Raw genomic sequence first — 23,222 nt, forward strand, 5'->3', positions numbered from 1 at the left:
ACATAGGCCAGTTTTCCTCAGGAAAATGTAACACAACAAAACCCACAGAAGTTAATCCAAATAATTCTGTTGGATTTTAAGAATTACACAAAGATCATACTTCAAACAAAACTTCAACTGCTGGATGCAAAGTAAGATACATCTTTAAATCAGGATAAGGATTTTATTTTTGTTAATAAAAATGCACAGTGATTCATTTTATGAAGACATACAGATAGTCTAATTTTAACTACTTCAAGATTTTCCATAATCATCTTAAATACCTGCTACCAACATCCTCTCAGAATCTGTAAAAGAGTTCTGATTTCATTTCAGTGTCTACATTACATTTTGTAAAGAAGTTGGGGTTTGTGCATGTATATCATCTGGTTACCTGTGAAACATTTGGAAGATTTTACCTGTCCAACCAAGCCAGCAGACTCTTAGCTGCTCCTATCAGATCCACTACCGACGTCAGGAAATCATTCGGTAATTTGCGGCTGGTCCTTCCGTCATAGTGACCACTCCTTCTCCTCCCAGTAATGAAGTTCTGTAGGTTTTTGGCAGATGCATTGAGTTTGTGAGAAAGGGTTTTTAGATTTTCTGTTTCCAAACCATAGTTCTGCATTGAAAAAAAATGACAAGGAAAAAAAGTTAGCTTTGCAGCTGAACATGAAGTACCGAGAACAGCAAGACTGCTCTTCTGCTTCAGAAGTTAACCATTCCTAATAATTAAGGTAGAATACACCCACTCATTAGTTTTTGAATGTATGGCATGTTCTGTTTCTAATGTGCATAAAAATAGAACAAAAGAAGAGCAAAATTATGAGTGATCTTTTAGATGGTTTTAAGTGCACTGAGAAAAACATCTCAACACGAAGAAAAAAACTAGTCTGAGAGATTGACTGTAAAAGCAGTGCATTGGTCTCAAGCTGATCAGAAATGTCTCTCAGTAGAACTGATGGTTAGGGGTCAGTCCCTCATGTCCGGATTAACACCAGTTCCTAAAATCACATTAGGCAAGAGGGCTTGCAACTAGCAGAAATATGCATTATGGACACAGTATGACATGAAATTGCTTTGGCTGGTTGCAGTGAAGGAAGCATATTAATTATCTTCTTTTTATTCCTGTTAGCAATAAAGGACCATCATAATCACAGACTAGAGAACACAGGGCTACTCTGCTCGATAGCTGTGTTGCCCTTTCAAAGTCAAATTGTAAACTTTGCTTCCATTTAATAGTCAATCCCTTAAAATTAAATTATGTTCCTCAGCTGTGCAGCAGAGACAGAAATAAGTATGCAGAGATATTAACAAATAATTCTTGAAAATCCTTCAAATATACAAATGTTGATGAAACAGCTCTAGAGAATGCCCTAATTTAATCATCAATTACAATATATTTTAGTATCATGAGCGATTTGATACTTCTGTAACATTTGTTTTCCTCAGATGCAAAGAACAGAGTGATTTCAAAATAGATCTTCTGCCTTTGTAAATGAGTAAAGAACTGCACAGACTTGAGTTTATTACTCCTGTAAAAGAAAGGTGGGACTTCTGAGGGTGTTCGTCATCTTAACCACATCACAGGGCTATAGCATTGGGTGCACAAAACTTGTTCAGTTGACGATGGAAAGGGCTACTTACTACTGATGGTGGACCACTTCCTACCACAAATGATGATGGAATAGGATGCAGAAGCACCTCAGCTGCCCACAGAAAAATCTGCTTCCTAACCACACCCTCTGTCCTCACCAACTCTCCTCTCAGTCCCCCAGTTTGGTCTCCATGCTGATCACGAAGAGATAGAAGTGATGTATTTGCCAATGCTAATGTAAAAATGCTGAATCTGGTTTGCCTTAGTCCTTTTTTTTATAGGAAATGTAGGCTGATTATTTTTATTATTTACAGAAGTTGTCATGCTCCTAATCCGAACCATCTACTAAATTTCCTCTTTAATTACACAGGGACTTGAGGAACATAGCAGTGCAGGTAAGACCCAGTGAACCTCCAGCCCTCCCATAATGTCCATTCCCAAGCAAATGGGAGACAATAATGAAAAGGCAAGATTTCAGCACACAGCTTGTCTGCCATCTCTCAGCCAGCTCCTCTTTGTGCCTATAAACCAAAACCACTCTGTGAGGGAGAGCTAAAACAACAGCCATCTCTCCTCAGCAGAGGATACACTTTGGGAATTCACTTAAGGACAAAGTGAGCATATGCTAAGACTGCACTTTGGAAAAATACTACTGCAACTTTTGTCAACAGCCATATTTTGGGCAAGGAAGCCTTTGTGGGCACATTTCTCAACTACACAGTTTGTGCACAGGCACCCCTCTCTGACACCATATTCAGGTCCCAATTAGACAAACCGTATGTTTGGGCAGTGACTTTTCCACCATGAAAATATTTGATTGCAGTTTTACAACAGATAGGGCTGGGTTATGAATAAAAAATTACAAGACAAAACCGATAAATTGGGATGGGAAAGTAAAAAGTGCTTCATTATGCAGCTAAACACCTAGTAATTAATAATTTATTAAATCAGTCCAAATTAAAGAGATAAACCTCAGATAAAAAGAAATTTGTTTCTGTTGTTGTGGCTGAGAAAGAACAATGGAGACTTAGGACTGGGTAGGAGTAAAATGGAAAAAAACAAAACAAAACAAAAAACCAAACAGGTTTATTCTTATTTCATTCTGTTTCTTGATCATCCAGCTCATTTTGGCAAAACAAATTAAAGACATTCTGGGTGCAAGATACATCACATTAAATTCTCATAGATCAGCTGAACAAAAACCCCCCCAAAAAGTGAGCTCTGTGACACCCGTGCAACACAGCTCTCACCTTCCCCAAACATAGAGAGCACACGGGGAAAACCTGCAAACCACAGGCCGGCCACAGGGCTTCTCACAGTGTTTCCTTCTTCCTGACACAGCAAAGTGTTGAATTTCTTAATACAGGGGGCTGTTACTAAGAAACTGAGTGTGATTATCTGAACTTGCCTTCAAACTAAGGCGGGGTCCCTCGCGTCCCCAGCCCAGCCGTGAGCAGCACCCATGGCTGCAGGCCTCACACTGAGGCCCAAGTTGGATTCCAACACTTCTCCTCCACAACTTCAAATTATTTCAACTCCTTCTCTTTCTCCATCCCCCACTTAGTCACCTGGTCTGTACCTCATCTGCTGAATGAGGGAGGTGTTGGGTACCAGCCTGTGCCAGAATGCCGTGCTCATCACGGCAGAAAACCTGATGGGCAACATGAAAGCCTCCAGTCCCATCCAAAAACAGAGCACCAGCTAAAAGAAAAACTGCAATATTGAACACTGCAGACCAAGCAACACAATACTCAAAAATTTATCCTTTGACAAGCCAAATAGGGTGCATTTATGCACATGCTACTGTAGAAAATCAGCTCCTATAAAAGCTTAGTAGCCTGTCTTTAATATCTCAAATGACAGCTGCCTACAGACACGCTCTTTTTCAGATGTCTTTTTTCACCATAAGATACATGGAAAGGAAGAGGCAATGTCATCAAAGTCCATTTTCACAAATATCCATTGAATGTGTGCATGTTCTTTAACATAAAAATTGAGGGACAAATGTAATGCCTAAGCTACATATAAAATCCAGTATTACATGACAAATGGCACTGGTTTTGGCAAAGCCTCCACCTGTAGACAGAACAGTCCAGGGATGAACAATACAGAGATTATTTTCAAGCAGAAAATATTTTTGGGCATCTGTGTTTAATTGAAGCCTTCAAGTAGAAGGATCATAAAACAGCAACCAACCTAACAAAATCCCCACTTTGTTTATCACTAAAATTTGTGGCCTGCATTAAAAACTAAGAGTTGCATGTTCTAATGTAGGAAAAAGGCTTACTAAAATAATAGGTGCCAAGTGTAATCATGCTTTATATGCCATACTATATTATTAACAATACAGTTTTCTTAGAAATGCACTGCATTTATTTTCAAGCAATATAAGAAGATAATTGCAGGCCAGGGAGACAATTCTGTTTTACCCTCCTCTGAATTTAGCCAGCACTAACACAAGTTAGGCTTTCATCAGCCAAAATAAATTTACAGTCACTGAAAGAATCACAAAGAAATCTCTGCATGCTTGTAGGGATTATGAGAAGTGAAGCAAGGCTATGGATCTGCTTCCTCAATGAGAAGCCGTGCAGCAAGGATCTCTTCAGAGACACCCCACCTCAACAGAAACAGCTTTAATGGAGTCTCTTCTGGCAATCAGAAAACAAGAACTTGATGAAGCCAAGCAACAGAGTAATAGCTTGTCAGCAGGTGTTTGATCTAAAGGTGGTAGGAGCTATTAATAGACATTTTACCTGCTAATTACTTTTCTATAGCTTCACATGACAGTGTGAGTGATGAATTGTAGCTCTTTTCTTCACATGCTGGCAGGCAGCAGCTCTCATCACCACTGATGAGTTTTGCTTCTTTTTATGGTGAAAGGAAGCAGCCTAGTTCCCCAACCTTGCACCAGCACCACAGGGTAGGAAGAGAGCTCAGTAACCAAACTTTGGAAGTGAAGTGAACTATTTTTTGATTGGTTTAATCAGTGCTCCTTAGTTGTTCACTCCTCCCCGCAATTAACAACAAAAAAATAAACATAAAATCAGAACTCATTTCATCTTTTTCCTGCGTTACATTCACTTAACTCTCACTAGCAGGGAAGTGCACCTCACTCTGTGAGCACAGGCTATAAAGTGTTCCAGACTCATACGGTTCTAACTATATCTGCTGGCTCAGATTGGGTGTCAAGAAAGTGCTGAGACCTTTAGTTTAAGGTATTTTTAAGCTTAGCATTGCAAGTGCAAAGACACCTCAGCTCCCTAAAAAAGCCAAAATCGTACCAAAAGAAGTCCGGATCTAAACACATCACCACAATATGTAATAAAGACATAGCCACAGTCCCATTAACAAGTCCAAAAATCCCCCAGAACAGATGTCCTGATCACAATTTTTATGCAACCACAAATGCCCTAACATCTCCAAGCACAATGGCCAGGACATTGTGGATAATGTTTAATGTGGATAATGGATAATGTTTAAGGACATTATCGGACTCCTACAAATAATTCAAGATGGAGAAATGAGCATGTGGCCTCTTTGCCTGCCTCCCTAAATAATTGTTTCTTCTCTTTCAGGCCAGAAAGCTGATGGAAACAATGTGGAGCAAAAGGCACAGAGTGACCAGTGCTAACTCTTACTGAAGAGACATGAAATTGAAAATGAAAATACTACTGGACCACTGGAGCTTGGGGGCAAAAGTAAAATAAAAAGAGTTTCTCCAGGCTTGCAGAGCAGATATCAGTGCTTACATCGGTTAATTTCTGCAGCCCTTCTGGAGAAGGCAACACAACTGCATAAAGGACAGAAGGTAATGGTTTGTTTTTCTTTGGCAAATATTCAATGCCACACACACAAATAAAGAAGGAAAAAATGGCAGCCTTTTGAAAAGACAAATATAATAGTTTACATAACTATACTGTGTAATAAATTAAGTGGCAGAGTGTAATAAACTAGATGAGAAAAAATGCAACTTCTCAGTTATGCCTCTCAGAAATACGGATAACAACCACAAGGACAAAATCCTACATTTTATCTCTAATGTAGCATTTTAAAAAGTCTTATTCACAGTTTCAGGTAAGAATAGCACATAAGTTAAGAAATTAACTTAAGATAACATCAGCTGAGCTTAATTTTGGTCCTCGCTATTTTTCAGGTTTTCATCTTTCATACTTTATTCTTCAGCAACATTTCTGTATTGCTTTTAAACAAGCAACCTGGAAACAGAAAAGTTTAAAGAGTCCTCAGCTCTCCAGAGTCCTGAGTAAGTTTTCAAATGAATAATCAAAACAGCACCACATGGACACCACTGCACATGGCAGCCAATTCAAAACCATGACTCAAAATCTGGGGCAGGCAAAAATTCATGAAGAAAAATTCCAACACTTGTCTCCAAAGTAGTTTTTAAAAACTAAAAAAAAATGCACCTGAACCTCATTCCTCAGAACAGTTGGCTAAACACATCCCACAAAGTACAAGGCAGATAGCTTACCAGACCAAAGGTGCAATCAACTGAGAACACAGCTTGTCATATGGAAGATGCTTTATGTAACTTTATACCTCATCAGATCTGCCTACAACATGTATTTCTAACAGCCCTTTTTCCGGTGTCACAAAATGCCAACACTCAGGTTATCTCTCCTTCAAGTAGCACTGACATATGGGGTAATTTAGAAGTGCACAACACATGATCCTTACACATGTTTCATAAACACAGTACGTAAGAAGAAAAAGCCAGACAGCTCAAATGACACTGATAATTTGCTGCAATCATTCAACATACACTGATTTAAAGGCAAATGGTTTCAAAGAATATAAATATTTGTCCTAAATGTTTGTAGTTGGGAAAAACTCAAACCTGGGGAAGATTGATAATCATCATCATCTTGCCTGAGAAAAGCCCTTCTTCTTCCACAGCACAATCAAGTAACACATCAAAAAGCCAAGCCCTGGTTATGCTTTGTAGCACTAATAGAGCAATTATATAACTATTCTTCTTACTCATATTCAATCAGCAGACACTGCAAGACCAAGTGCTCATTATTTCTTTGTTTTTCTACTTTCTCATGTAATTTTGTCCCTAGCCAGCCAAGTGCTCTTGTTTCTCCAGAATTCAAAATACCTCTCGCGTATTCAGTTACATGCCTTTCACAAAATCTCAAAACAGTTAATCAACACTTTTGTGAGGAAAAAAATTAGATTGCTATGAACACACTACCTCTTTAAAACATTTTACACTGTAACAGCCCTTTTTATCCAGTCTGCTTTTAACGAAGGGGTTGGATTTTAAAAGGCTTCTTCAAACCTAGACCATGCTACATTTCTATGACAAAAAGCAGCTAAGAAAAATATCCAGGATCCCTAAGTGATTCTTAAGGCAGGTGGGAAGGACATTCATCCTTTGTATACAGACATACTTACAGATACATTGCTCTGGCACACAAGAGGGTTTACTGCAGTTCTGTATAGAAGATCTACTAACAAGAACAGCAAACATTTCCAATGTGATCTACATGAGCTATAAGCAACCCTTGAACTCTGTAGCTTTATTGATCTGGCGATGGACTTTGGGATATTCTCTGCAGTTAAGGTACCTCAGGCTGAAGACAGGAAGGGAAATGATATATAGGCAGAACTTTAACTTGCAAAGGGCAAAGCAAAAAGGGCCAGGCATTTTTCTGCTATGTGCATGCAGAATTTCAGCTATAAATCCCAACTTCACTACATACAAATCTCTATTCTGAAATGAATTCTTCCTCATTTAGCACTGCAGTGATTAAGTCTAATATTCACTGCTACTGACAAAAGTCATTTTAAGATCTGACTAGTGATAAGGGCAAAGGAAAGGATTTCTGTGTGAGAAATGGCAAGAAGATAAAACTAAGATAAAACACATAATTCTTAAGAGGAATCCAATCATTCATGAGTAAAGTAGGTCTATTTTTTACAGTCATTTGCATATAAATGTTTTGTGTTACTGGTAAATGGTAACTAATTTCATGCTGTTAGTGCACACCAATGTTTTCTCTGCCAAACAATAGTGCTATTTCATCTGCTGCAATCTTCTAGCTTTACAGATTTAAATACACAGTGTATAATAAGTTCCTGTGCAGCCATAGATGATTTAAGAAAATAGGTACTGAAACCAATACTGAAATCAGTATGTTGTACCAAGCAAAAACTGTTTTGTTTTTTAACCAAATTTTACTCTGCACAAATGCAGATTCTCTGAAGAAGGATTTTGCAAATTCACAGGAACTCTACGAGGTTCTTTGTTTAAAGAAAACTAAAGCACTCAAAAGTAATTTGTGAAGATTTCTAAATATTCTTATCTTCTTACAAGAAAATATTTCCCCTTTAAAAGTATATTTGAAAATGTTTTAAATCAAACAAATCTAATTTAATGTTAATTGAAGCAAAATATAAATGATATTTCTGAGAAGAAGAACAAGCAAAAATTCCTCATGTATCAAGGCATTGGGATGATTCAAAAATATCTTTGGCTGTGTGGCCTTTAGTCTTTGTATTCTCCAGACTGAGAGAAAAAGGCTAGAATTTTCTGGGAAAAATATGATTCCAAGGAGATATAAAATTGAGTCCATGGACAGTGAGGAAAATATGGTGATACTCAGTTTTGATAAATGAAACACCACCTCTTGACAAACAGATGATGGAAAAAGCATTATGGTCATTTCATTGCTTTCTGCAGCCCAGGTAGGTATTTCAGGAGCTGCAAGACTTCCAGAGGTATTCCAAGACTGAAGACAGTAAAATGATCTGATGACATTATCTAAGTAATCTGCTCTTCTGTATGTATTCCTTTTTTATAAGCATCACCTTAGCTTTTCCTCAATTTATTTTCTCTTGGCTTTGTTTGTTTACCTCCAGGTCTTAAAGCAACCATGAGAGAAACATGGCTCATTGCATTTTATGTGTTGATGAAGGTCTGCTACACTGCCATTTGTCTACTGATTAAATGTAACTGTAGACCAGATTCACTATCACACATACATTGGAAAAGATCATATTGAAGCTGGAGCTAGATGATAATTTCATAACTGGTGAACAAATGTACCTTTTATATACTGAATATACTGCTATCCTCTTTTTCTTGTATCTCTAGAGCTAGACATGCAGTTTCTTAGTTTAACATTTTTCAAGCTGTTTTGAGGTGTCAATTATTTTTTGAGCTTTTGTCAGTATGAATAAACACATCCACATCAAGCATGAATCTACCCCTTTGTGCACCTAGTGTGTTCTTGGATTCATGTCTTGGTTTTAACAGAAAGAGACAAGAGACATGCTTTGCCAGAATCAGAGCAACTCTGCAGGCTTAACTACATCATGGTTTTTCCTCAAGGACTGATCAAAAGCCATGCAACAACGAAATACCATCACAGACCTCACTTCTTCTTACTTTTAAGCACAGATATTATATCATCTATCTTGTACTTTTTGACATATGGATTTTATGAAAGACAAAACCACACTGAAACAAGATAATCACAGATTGAAGGAGAAAGTGAAGAAACAAACCACATTTGTTACATTGCCTGCTCTCTCCTGGAGCACGTTCAGCTTCAGTGCTGGTATGTGATATACATGCCCCCATCATTATCAGCAAATGTGACCTGTAACAGTAGTAGTAGCTGGGCAAAACCTTTATTCTTCCTTCTTTGAAGCACCATAGGAAAAGAAAAACTGTGAATCTCACCCCCAGGATTCTTGCTGTCTTGTCAAGAGCATGACATGGCAGCCTAGCAGCCATGAGAGACTCATACTAAGATGGATAACACAGGTACTGTTTGTTTTCTCACCAGCTAATGAACACTGGGAGAAGGATCTATTTGTTACAAATGCTTATGACAGGAAGAAAATACCGAGAAAGACCAAAGCCACCCACCCCCCTACTGTCAAAAATCAATAAAGAACATCCTGTAAATAGTGCTATCAATCTTAATTGGTTCCCAACTATTTTTACAACAAGCAGTTCGTCTATTTAGCACTGTTCAATAGCTTCTGTCTGAGTTAAGGTGGTCCCATGCTCTCTTCATACCATCCAAATATGCTTTTTCAGGTTCTCCACTTTCCTTCACGTAGAAAATGTTGCCCTGTGAATGGCAGGCATGCAACACAAACAGCTGGTTTGCCACTACCCACAGCTGAATGGGCAGAAACCGCAGGTAGTAATTTACCCCCAAAATTTGCTGGGAAGCAGGGTAGGAGGAAAGAGGATCCTAAAACACATCACCTATCAACATTTCAGAAGTTTTCTTCACTGACAATAACTCTATCTTGCAAACTCCCCTGCAGAGTGGAAGCAGGAATAAACAGCAGAAAGTGGTTCTGTCTGCCTCCATTTTGATGCCAAAAACTGTTTAAGTGATCATTCGTGAACATGGACAGAATGGGAAGAAGAATCAGAAATTACAGTCCTTTTGGTTTATAATGATTATTTTAAAAACAAAAATTACACTTGCAAGGCAAAATTAGCATTACTATGCCACCCATTATCTCCATCATCCAAATAGATACTCAGTTGGATGGTACCCTTGAAACTCACACCAAATTCTACCATGAAACTTCTGTGAAAATTCTGTGAAACAGAAGAAAAAAATATATAACTTTTAGTAATAACTTTTATTTTAAAAATCTTTGCACAGTGACTACCTGCACTAGCAACTACCCTACACTGGAGAGTCATAGGTCTAAAGATTTCTTAAACAATCCAGTTAGAGGCTAATCAGGAGAACAGAAGAGCACTAAACAGGACAGATACTGATGCAATAAAAAGGGAAAGCCTGCAAGTATAGGACCACCATAGCCAAAGGGATTGGCTCTGAATTAAATTTCCTAGGAGGTTTATCTTATCGGTGAACAATAAATTCAAATTAAATCCACTAAAATCAATACAACAATCACATTTTGTATCCCTAAGCAGCCATCAGGAGCCAATTGTGAGACTGCAGAAACCTCAGTTTAAATGAGAAACTGTGATCTGAACCCATGCTACTGTGTTTCAGTGCTGAAGTTTCCTTTAAGATGAACTCAGAAAAGCAGACAGTGCTGTATGTGCAACAAAGACCAGGAAAGTAGAAATTGCTGCATGAATTAAGGTTGCAGTGTTGGACTTTGTCAAAATTCCTTATTTTATATTCAACTGAGTTTCATACACTTTTGCCTAAGATAAAGTAACTACAAAGACAAGTTGTGCTTCTTTGTCTAAAGATAACATCTGCAATTACATATCCAGGGGAAAAAATATCAGCTAATAAACAAGTTCTTTTTCTGTGAAAACAGATTATTTTTGAAAGAGCCACAATCTGTCTCCATGTGAGCCTGAGAAGAATGGTCATCAATGTTTACCCTAAATTAGATTCAGTTCAGCTAATTAAAACATTCAGTTTCTTGTTTCCTTTTGCACTGATGAGAAAAGTTTCCTTCCATATCAGTAGTGCATTTTTTTAGGACTACATCCTTTGCACTACTTAAAAAACAAAGAAATGAGTTAACTTACTGCATTAAGCCACTTTGGAACATCATTAGAAACATGACTCTGAAGAAGAGAAACTAACACATATTAAAAACCAAATGTCCTCCCGTATGGAAAAGCTTTTCTTCCTTTTTTTACTTTTGCATTTTTTTTCTTTTGCATTTTTTATTTATCTTTTCACTCTTTTCATTACCCCTCACATCTATCTCCCAAAGATGCAACAACAGGATATTCAGAAAAGCTGCTGCATACTGAGAATCCACAAGCCCTTCTGAAGAGCCTTTCAGCTTACCATCTTTGATTGCCTCTACTGGGATTCAGCTTTCTTAAAGCTGCTTCTGAGGCTTGGAAAAGTAGCACACATTTTAAAAAAAAAACAAACACAAAACACCACTTAGGCAGTCAAGTACATCTTGGAGGAGCTGTTCACAATCCTTCCTACATGGAGAAGGCAGACAGTGTGCCTAACCCATCACTAATCTTTACAGACAGACACAGAAAGTTGTAAGAAGGGTGAAGTCAGCACCACACCCGTCACCAAGGGGATAATGCCAGTTTTGCCTAACGTGACCTGACTGAAAAGAACATTACCAAAATCCCTCTATATGCTCTATCGAAGATGTATGTATTATTTGCACCTAAGATAATTATTTCAGCGTTTAATCCTTTCTACTGTGAAATAAAAGCAGTTATGTTTCAGCAAGATTGAACAGGCATCTAAGACACAATTTGCGTGAAAAGATCACTGAAAAAAGACACAGTTGACATCAGGACATTTTGTCTGTAAAGGGCAACCAGCACTCAATTACTGTGTTCACATATATAATTGTTTTACATCCCAAAACAAACCTAGTCTAGTCCTTTTGTGATTTCAGATAAGCATTCCTTCTGCAAAGACAGATATGCAAGCCTCCAGGCTCTGATACCAATTTATTTAACAAGCAGCATCTTATCAGTAGATATTGCTCTTTATCTTGGCTCTGGTTTAAAATTGTTCATACATTGTTCAACCATGTTCTGGTTTAAAGTATTCATATATTACATGCCAGGACTTTCTCAAAAGACTTAGTCTTTAGGAATAGAAACCTGAATGCACAGACTGTGGATATGCAAACACTGCTCAGTCCCCCACACCCTGGCTTTTGTCCCAAGAAGTTTACCAGTGCGCAGAGCAAGTCTACTGCTTCCAAGATCAGCTCCTGATGGCCAATTCGTGTGACTCCAAGATCCTCCAGTTCTTGATGAGTAATGCGTAGTAACTGGTCACCACTAATCTTCTCTCTCTCAAAGTTCTTAATATACTGCTGCAGGCAATCATCAAGACCTGCAGAAACACAACAGAAGAAAGGAAGACAAAGCTGAGCAACATTTTGTACTGGCAAAGGAGATCAAAATGGGCTGGGGAAAAAAAAAAAAAAAAAAAAAAAAAAAAAAAAAAAAAAAAAGAGACAATGGAAGATATTTGCCCTGTCTTTGAGAGAAATATTTCAACACTACACAAAATTTTATGCTATCCAGATATCAAGAGGTTTGAATAGCTATAGCAACCATGGCTTTTCCACTTATGGATGATACCATCCACTCCTGAGCCCTGAACAGCGCCCTCAGATCTTGTGCTATTAATACATATCTGTAGTTCTTGTATTATCCTGTGCTATTAGTGCATATCTGTCAGCTCCTAATAAAAAGGTAACTTAGTAATACCTCCATTACATCAGGGAGGGGAGAGGATGTGAGGAAACACGGGAAGGGATATGTCAACAGATGGTGTTAATTCTAACAGCACTGTAAGAGACTGGAAATAAGGGAAAACACTTGTATCAGAGACACAGTCAAAGGTTATAACGGGAGTGTTAATACACTTAGTGCCACACAGCCAGGAGTAAATAGCTTCCAGTGCCTCTAAACCTCCCACCCAGCATATCTCTGCTGTGGGATGTCACATAGTGTGGAGCAGCTGCTGTAGATGCCCTCCAGCTAGAAACCCATCTCTTCATTAGACTCTTGACTACAGTGCCCCATGCAGTGCCACACAGAATGGCAGTGCCACCTCATAGCAACTCTCCTACTCAAAGACCCTTCATACCCTGCTGTGCTACCTGATGGCCCACAGAGCCTGCCAGCCATCAGAACAGGCTGCAAAGGGCTCTAGAGAAAAAGAAAAGCAGTAGCATTGCAAATGCATAAACTGCACCCCAGCTGCAGCAGCAAACCCAGCTTAATGTAGCTCTGTTGAGAATCTGTATGGGGTCACACAGCACACAAATGCTTACAGAGCATGAAAAGCCACTCCAATCAAGACCTGGGTGCACTCTCCAGAACAGGATAATTGGGAAGCAGAAACACACCCACTGTGCCAAATTAGATCCCAGAAGTGCATGCAACACGTTTGCTTGTGGCACAGATGAGTGTAGGGTTGTACAGGACCTGCTTTGGGGCCTTCCCTATCCTAGTTGTTCTGTTTGAATGTCAAGTCTAAAGACATGAAACTGATGAAATATTTTCAGTTGAAGCAAAGATGGCTGTTGAACATGATATAATCCCATGTGTCCCTTCCCCATCAATCTTTGCCTAAGAGGACGAGGCAAGTAGGTGGAAGCTCTGCAGTGTGTCCATCCCTGTGCCAAGACAATAAAAAAGACTCTTGGGTATTTCATAGTCCATCTAAAATTTCTGTCTTAATACCTTCCAACATGATTGATACCAAGGAGCAATATGTGACAAAAACCTGAATGCATTAATTGAGCAGCTTCTTGTGAGATACCACCTTTCTTATCTCCAAACAATCCCAGCCAGCACATATGTCTCTCCCTAATGTTGAAAAAATGTCTGGTCATTAGGTTGCAATGAAGTGAGAACATTTTTACTTGCTAATCAAAATGTCTGAAAAACCTGGAGAAAAGATTGATCTGACTGATGAGCCCCAGCTGACTCACAAGAGCCCCAGCTAATAGCGTAAGTATTCTTTGAAACTGGTTCGGTAGCATTTTTGGTTCTCATTCACCCTTTTTAGGGTGTAACCACACCTCCAAAGATATACACATGAGAAACATGTTGGTACTGCAGACAGGGATGCCCCAGTGCAAGGCCAGCCTGTGGCTCTTGGTTCAGCCCTTAGGCAAGCATCACCCACACTCTGCCCTTGCTACAACACACCAGCACAATCTTCCCATGGCTTTACCTTCCGGAATTCACATACCAAAACTAAACCACATGCAATCAGAATGTAAATCAAATATACAAGGCTTAAGACTCAAGAAATTCTCCTTAGCAGCTGTCCATTTCCAGCAGCCTCTGACCACGTCCTTCCGGAGCCTGACACCTGCTTTTCTACCTCTGAAACACAGCCACTTAATGGTCTAGTTTAATCAAGCATTTGGAGCCATGTCTTTCATTAATTTCCCATTCTAATCAACTAAAATTGCTCAAATCAGATATATACACTATTACAACGTATTAGCAGAGAACAAAAATGGTGATCCAGGATTGATCATGTATCTTTGTATGCAGCCTGGCTCTTAGATATGCTTGACTGGCTTGTAAGGAGCTAAAAATTTCTCCCTAATCCTTCAACAAAGAAAATACAAATTGTTATACTTTCAGTAAGAGCAATGATCTACTAAAACTTTAATTCTAAGTTACATTCCCCCAGCACAGGGGAAACTGAATTATCAGAACCACCAAGCCTGATACATAAAATTACTTGGTTGCCACACATGGGCACAAAAAAAAAAAGACAAAAAATCTCTTTAAGGTCAAACACTACTCATTTAGATGTCAAATTTAAGCAGTAAAAGGAAAAAAAATTCCTCAGATTTTTTTGAATCCACTTTACTTGTTCAAACATACATACATGATGGCATTATCTTGAATTATCTGATCTGAACCTTCTTGATTTATCCATACTTGTATGTATTTTCTCCAAAAGCCCTTCTTGGCCCCAGTTTTCCATGTGATATATTAACTGTATGAACTGTTTTACAAGCACAGTCCCATGTCTAATGGCATTTCTTTTTTGGGAGAAATTGAATACTCTTGACAATACATAAAACACTTCATCTAAAAATGTATTAAGAATACGCCATAGATGTGCTTTTGCTAAATGACTAAGAAGGAAGGCAGTAAGCACTTCAGATATCCCTGAACTTAAGTACCACACTGCTTACCTAGACTGATGAATGAGAATAATAACATTAAAATACTCAACGTCATCAGGTATCAAAAAAATTCATTCCCAGCTAAGAGACTAGCAACACAAAGCCAGAATAAGACATGACAGATGTACTTAATAACACTTACTGACAGCTAATTCTAAATAAAACCATTACTCTTCCTCCTCCTGTTATCTATGTATTTTTGTAATTCAGATATATTAATAGATGGGTGCATATAGTTCATAGAGGGTAAGAAAAAACTTTAAGACAACAAAAATATTGTGGGTAATTGTTTGACTCACATATTTTTTAAAAGGCACAGCCAGTAAAGAACAAAATAATTTAACCACAGATTGTGTGCCATTTTCAGTTTACCTTGCCACAATTACTTCCTCTCTTTCTTAAACAGAATATCCAGTTAAATTTATTTCTTTCTGTCATTCTATTTTAAAAATAATAATATTAATACTAAAACAAAAAGGCTGCCAGCATTTCTCACACACACCTTTTGTCCTCAGAGCCATGGTGGCCAAAAACAGCCCTATTTGCCAGCAGCCCATCAGCCACTGCTGTGTTCAGATCAACAGGAGGGGAACAGGAAGGAACAGGCATTCCTGGCTGATAATGCCAGGGACCAGATAAGATGTACCAAAAAATATCAGATTCCTGGGGTCCATAGAGACACCCTAGAACTAACAAGAGAAGCACAGCTTTCTTAAGAGTGCTCTGTCTGTTACAATATCCATCCAAGTCTGGTGTCTACCCAACCTCAGTGTAGGAAGAAATTTTTCTAACGAGTGGTCTGCTCTTCTTCTACCCCAAATACCCTCATCTCACAGCATGTCACACAACCCACACACCACGGGAATCCCAGAAAATAACTCAGTTTGATGTACTACTCCTTGTTTCTGTCCATGGGTGCAATTAAGGTTGCCAAGCACCTAGCAGTCCTGGATATTTGAGGAACAGTGGCCTCTGTATAAAAATCAGGTTTGTTATTATATTTTGGAAGTGTAATGCTCCATATTATATCAAACAGGTTTGGTGATGTCAATACACACAGAACAGTCTCATATTGAGCAGCTCTAGTCCTCACACAAAGTAACTCCAAGGTTTTTTGAGTATGTGTAAAGATACAGACATTCCAGTAAAAAGAGAGTGTAAGGTAAAATCCTGTGAGGGTACTCTTCTTCCTTTTAGACCTACTCTTTAAAGGAAACACTATATAACATAACCTAACATAGCCTGCTTTTTATCTTGACAGGTTCCTCAAGTCTTGTGCTCCAAAAATAACACAGGCATTGAAGGATGCTACCTACCCAAGTAATCCCCTACCCTGCATGCCTTCCACCTAAGCTTACCAGCCACAGAGCCTAGCAATGCTGCCCAGATCCCACTTATTACCTGATGGTTCAATTGGGACCTAGAAGAGCATTTGAGAAGTTAACACATTTGCATACCTTTGCCAGCTGGTAGACCCTTGAAGTGTTATGTACACAGATGGACTATCCTGTGCATTAACAGAAAAGGAGCAACTCTTTTAATTAAGTTTCAAGCAAGCTCTACCTCTCTGTGGGACTAAAGAAATAAAAAACGAAGCAAAAGTCAAGAAAGCTCCTCCGAAAGAACTGTTCGGAACAGTCAGTGCTTTTAACATTAAAAAAAAAAATAAAATCCTCCTCTAGACAAGTTTCTCTGGCAATCAGAGCACATTAGACTTAGTTTGTTTCCCTCTACTTTGCCATTCAGTTCTACCTTATGTGTGCCAAGTGAGAGTTCATCCATCACAAACAATTTTTTAATGCCTCATTGATGCAAAATCGGAGAGATTTCTATGCAAATAAATGCCTTTTATTAGAAATGCACAGTAGAAACTGATCAAGAAATGTTTCATTTCATTTTTTGACTCGTATGATTCTCTGGAATATGACTGCAAGAGGCAGTGATATCCTCCAGGGAAATCTTCCATTCTTGTAATCTCCTAACTAGTAACACAACTGCACACCTCATGACCTCTCTTAGGTACTGTATCACTTTGATATGTCTAACAGGTTAGCTTTGGAAACAAGCAAACCAACAAACTGCCTTGTCATTCAGTGTCAGAACAGGTTATGCACATCTGTGGTAATTCTAAGGCAAATTACCTTCTCCAAGAAATATATCCTCAGGTTCTGATTGCACAGCCTGCTCCTTCTCTGCAAACAGTCCAGCATTTCCTCTCACTTCTAAGAGACTAAAAAGTATTTAAATAGGCTTTTTCTGTGGCTCGATCTGAAGTAAAATTTGTAATCAGCTGCTCAGATATACACGACAAGATACAGTTCTAAAAAAAGTGGCAACCAAGTAGAATATTCTTCCCCAAATTTGTGACAAAAGAATTTTTCCTTAAGATTTGAAAGTTACAGTGAAAATAACAGATCTTGTGATCTTATTAGCTTTCTGTTCAGATTGGGGTTAATGGAAAGATGATGAACATTGCATCTTTACATAGGAGTATATTTTTATGCTGTCCTGGTAAACCAGAATGCAGATGCCAACTGACAACTTCCCTTTGCAAGTCCTTTTTCTGTAAACCCAGCATTTACTGAAAAGAAGTAACATAGAAGCAATACATGGAATAATTTTGCACAGGAGGGGATATGGACTGTAGCACAGAACTTAACAAGTCATTAAAAAAAAAAACAAACAAACCAAAGTTTAATATAAATTGAGCATTTATATAGCCCTATCTAATGTCTTCATATTATGCACTGTTATTTGCAAAATTTTTACTTAATCTAACATGATGGAAGGGACCACTAAAACATGAAATGCTCCTGAAAAAAATCATAGTTGTTTTCTCATTGTTCACCATTAAATATGCCTAAAGCCAATTATTCTTAAGGAATAACCTTTGAAACTGCACACATCTATGTATGTTTCCAATTTTAATTTTTTAACTGAGTTCCTGATAAGTTAAAACATTTTGCTATGTCTTACACATTTGCACCTAGACTTTATTAATCCAGAGCTGGTAGGCTTCTACCCTTTTCACTTTAATTACACAAAAAGACAAGCCTCGCTTATGTCAAAGAGCAAGATGACCAACCATAAAACTTCTCCCTCTCTTCCATCTCAACCAGACAGCTGCTCCTGGGCAAAGGCTCTGCAGGCAACCCAGAGTGGGCAATTCTCCCTGCTTGCTTCTATTTTGGGTATGGGCTCATGTTTCCTCCCTAGAAGACCCAGAGGATCAGAGGGAAGACTAGGAAAGGCTAGGTTTCCCCACAATCTGTTCATGGGAGATGGGCATTTGGAAACTCCCCATGTCTCTCCATGTCTCTCAACCTGAATGTCACCACAGAAACCGGGCACAAGCCAAGCCAGCTGCTTCCCCACCTGAGAGGCAAAGATAATTCTCTCCTGCCCACGTAAGGGATGCTCATGGAAGGGATGTTCACTGTTTCGGGGTCTTCAGCACCTCCTGGGCTTCATATGTGACAAACAGATGTCGCAGTTATCAGTGCCAAAAGATGGAGCAAAGAGCATGTTTTAAGTGCTGTAGATGGCAAATGCCTACTGTGGGCAGGATGGCTGAAAAAAAGTAATGCCCTACCCCAGAGGCACACTGCAGGTAGGATGGCAGAAGAAACACCGGAAGCAGATTTAATTCTGGATTGGGAATACTAAAATATATTTAAAACAGGAGCAAACAAAATAATGAATTGAAGGCCCTAGATTTATGAATCAGTACAGGATTAATGAAGAAAAAGAATTGCAAAATAGCAACACAATCATTTCGTGAACTGGTTCCCTGTGATTTCAGGCAAATGCCCTCTAACTGCAAAATGTATTTGTCCTTCACTCTAAAGAATTATTAAATTCTATCGTCTCTCACACTCCTCACTGTGTCTCTGTAAATATGAGTCAAAGATAATTCCAAAAGCATTAAAAGCAAACATTAACAATGACAGAGAAGACTAAAATAATTGTTTGTCCAAACATAACACATTCATTGAATACAATATAAGATTACATTTTTCCATGTGCATTTCAGGGTAGATGTATTTTTCTCTAGGGATCTTTAACAGTTCATAGTAAAAAAAAACAGCTGAAAAGCACTGCTAACTAAAAACTAAATTTTTAGACAGAGAAACACAATACATTAAAAAACCCAGTTTGTATCCCCTAGGTATGTACTGCTACATCCAGAAAAGCACATTAAATTTATTAATGAAGAACTCAAAAGACAGAAGATGCAAACATGAGAAGCAGCATTATAATCTAAACTCAGCATCTTCCTGAAAGTAATATAAATGCCAAGATCCTGGCTACTAAGAGCAGAAGTAAATTTATTTATTTAGGTAAATTTAGGTAAATAATGTGTATCATACTGAGCTCCTCAAGAGATGCACAAAACAACAAAAAGAACACTTTTTAAACCTTGCATGTTTCTCTGCTCTTTTCAAGGTCCTAGCCAGGAATAGGTTGGTCAAAGGAAAAGCAACTGGTGAATGAGGGGAGAGCATTATCCTAGGAGAGAACCTGGGAGTCAGGGAGTGTATTAGCGACAGCACTGCCTTGAAAATGGAAGTTTGAGATACAAATGCTGTCCCGAGTCACTATGAATTCTGTAACTAAAAATCAAATTTTGTTCTGAAGTGTCTGCTGTCACTTGACCACAGATGCACTTTTTTTTCATGATCATGGATTCTTACACGTCCTGGATATATTAACTGTATGACCACACTGGCAATAAAGGGCGATGGTATTAATCAGAAAACTGCAGAAACATCAAGACTGAGTGGATCATACATGGCTCATCACCAGCTCTATTTTAAAACTTTAAAAAAAATTTTACACTGACCAATTTTTTAAAGGTTTTTTTGGAAAAAGGAATGAATCTTAAAAAAAAAAAAAAAGAGATCCAGAAAATGTAGACTAACAACAAGCATGGTTTAAAGAAAAAACTGGGTCTAGTGTCAAATAGGAGGTATTTTCAACAAAATTGTTCCTTGTGGTTAGACTACTTATAATCAGAGATCATTATGGCAAGTAAGACTTGTTAATTACAAGAAGAATATCCAAAGTTTTCTGTTTAGCTGCTGATAACTGTAATCATTTATATTTATCTGGGTGATTTTTGTTTCCATCACACCCATCTGTATAGTAAAGCTCAAACACATACAAGTTTTGCAAAGTATTTGAAGTCTTAAAACATGGATAAGACTGTAACAACCACTATTGAGCTCTATTTCTATGAAATTCAAGGACTAGTATCCCTGATTATCAATATTGTTCTCAATGTAAGAGGTTATAATTATTGTTATATTTAGGACTCTTGTTATTGGATTACAACAACCTCATTGTTCAACTACAGCTGTGGCCTTTGCACAGAAGAAATGCTGAAGTGTGCTGAAAAGTTCGTGTGGCTGATAATGGCAGAAGAAATCTCTTTGCTAGTGGAAAGGAGAGGAGCTTGCTAAACAACCCACAGCATAATTAAATATCAGGAATCCCTCAAATTAATCTAATCAAAGGAGTGCATCAATTTATTTCTGAATTACACAACACCCAACTGCAGGGGCCTAGAGCAGCTACAATGGGTATGGGATGTGAATATGTGCATTCACTCTCATAATTGAACGGGAAAAATAATTTTTTTAGCTCAGGGTTGGAAGTTCAGCACACTTGGCGGGGGGCACCTAGAGATAAATTGGAAATATCTGAACTGTAATGTGGGTTTCTTGTGGTTTTTCTTTTCTTTCCATCCCCATACTCGCCCTCCCAAGGAATCCAACTTGTATTCTGAACAAAAAAACAGATTGGCTAATAGGGTGTGGGAAGGAAGTGTTTGTTTAAATATCATCTTTTAACAAAAACATCAGTTTTCCAATAAGTTGTCCAAGCATTATAAAGATTGTAAGCTTATAAACACTGATTGAAATACTCCCCTGAAAATTCATAGAGGAAATTTTCTCAATTATTATCCTGTTTAAGTCATGCCCTTATGTTTTTTAAAGCAGCTTTGAGGACATGGAATGGACCATCAAAGCTTTGGAAAAAGCAAGAAGAGAAAGTGGCATTGTCATTTTGCACTCAATGATATATTTCATGATACACAAGGACCCAGCCAGTCTAGTCCTATTCAGGGCCCCATGATGCTAGAGAGTTTGTACAAAGTAATATACAAGGAGACATGGCCTTAACCCAAGATGCTTGCAACTTCTCTTTCTCCATGAAATTCAAACTGGATAACTAATAAAGGTGGATCCCTCAACAGCTGCTTTTATTTCTACAGCTTCACTTTGCAGTTTTCACACTCTCACAGTCACTCTCCTCATTTTTCACTTGCTCAAGTTTGCAGGGTACCTCAGGAAAGGGAAGGTTTCTTAGATTCAGACAATGTGTAATTTTGTCCTCAAAGCACTACATTTATGCTCCAATTGTCATATATAAACTAAAATACACTGCAATTATCTTAGCATATAAGCATTTCTCAATTAACATTATAAAATGAGGGTTTTAAATAGCATTAACTACTATCTTTTTTGATTTGTGTTTCAGTGGATATTTTTTAAAATCTCAAATGCTAACATTTTTCTCCCCCAAAATGGTCCCTTGTACAACATCTGTCTGCATCACTACCACTGTAGGAATTTGAAGTTTTATAAAAACTTGCTACCAAGCATCTGACTGTAAGGACTAACTTTATTACTAGTAGGTTTTCCTCAAAATATAAAGCAATTTATGAACAAGCACAACAAAAAGTTTTTCTCAGTGGTGTTCTTCTGTCTTTAAAGCTTCTATAGGTTTATATTGTACTAGCAAAAAGCAACTTTACAGGATTAAAACAGAGCCTATTGCCAAACACACAGGATTAAAACTCATTGCCAAATGTGTATTATGGTGCCTACAAACATAAAGGCTACACCACTCATTTACACAAGGAGAGCAACTGCCCATCTAATAACAGTGTTCATTTTTAATATTTCTTCAACACATCTGTCAAGAAAGCAGTGAGCACTAACGATATTAAATTTCACTGAAGTGAGAACCACCAGGTTTTAGACTGGATATTAGGAAAAATGTCTTCAGTGAATGGGTTGTCAGGCACTGGAACAGGGAGGTGGTTGAGTCACCATCCTTGGAGGCATTTAAAAGCCATGTAGATGTGGGGCTTGGGGAAATGGTTTAGTGGTAAACTTGGCAGTGCTGGGTTAAGACTTGATGATCTAAAAGGTCTTCTCCAACCAAGATGGTTCTATGGTTCTATAAGCTCATGACCAACAGAACAGTGCCACAGCTGGAAAAGGGTAGCGAGGGCATAATGCACCCAAGCCAAACCATCCCTCCACCTGTCCCAGCCCTGGGGCCACTGCTGGATGCCACAGTTCCACTAATGCACAGCACCTGCCCTCTGAACAAGCAGCAATGACAAACTACCAGACTCCTAAATATGACTGTAAGCATTGAAATGCAACCATTACATCCCCTCGGATAGGAGGCTTTGTCTAAATAGGTGTGGTATTGGCTTCTTCAACAGTTCAGGAGGGTCTATAAAGCTGAAACACCCCCTCAGGACTTGAGACACAAAAGTCTTCATTTTCCACAGCTTTTCACTGTCACCAATGATTATTTGCAGCTGTGCTTCACACTAGCTCATAAAGGAAGTATAAAGTCACCAAGTGTCCAAGCCTACAGCAGGCAGACAGGAGGGAAAGTTACATCAAACTCCAAGAGAGCTCCCTCCCATTCATTCTTCCTTGTTGGAACGCCCATGCAATTCCCAGGCCTGGAGCTCTCTTTAGCATCAGCTTGCACAATTCTCACAGTGTGAGATTTGGGTCAGTTTTAGAGTTGTGGGCAGAAAAAGTTGTACATCCCCCAACACATGACAAAGAGACATCTGTAACTTAAAATCACTGGTCAAATACTTTGATATGTGTAGGAGTGTCTTGAAGAAGAAGGGAAAAACCATCCTCCCAATAGTCAGCACTTCCATCACTTCACATATAACAGG

The 23,222-nt window shown here is 38.4% G+C and overlaps 1 protein-coding gene across 4 annotated transcripts in view; it reads right to left on the reverse strand.

The window, feature by feature from the left end:
* CNKSR2 (connector enhancer of kinase suppressor of Ras 2) overlaps positions 1-23,222 on the reverse strand; it is a 218,128-nt gene that overhangs the window by 167,587 nt on the left and 27,319 nt on the right. For all 4 annotated transcript variants that reach the window (XM_030448679.1, XM_030448671.1, XM_030448663.1 and 1 more), the window contains exons 2-3: positions 12,227-12,390; positions 399-601 (exon numbers count right to left, since the gene is read on the reverse strand). In XM_030448679.1, coding sequence (XP_030304539.1) covers positions 399-601; positions 12,227-12,390 — 367 coding nt within the window. The remainder of the gene's footprint in view (positions 1-398; positions 602-12,226; positions 12,391-23,222) is intronic.

Source organism: Calypte anna, chromosome 1, assembly GCF_003957555.1.
Source record: "Calypte anna isolate BGI_N300 chromosome 1, bCalAnn1_v1.p, whole genome shotgun sequence".
In the NCBI taxonomy this organism is placed as follows: Eukaryota; Metazoa; Chordata; class Aves; order Apodiformes; family Trochilidae; genus Calypte; species Calypte anna.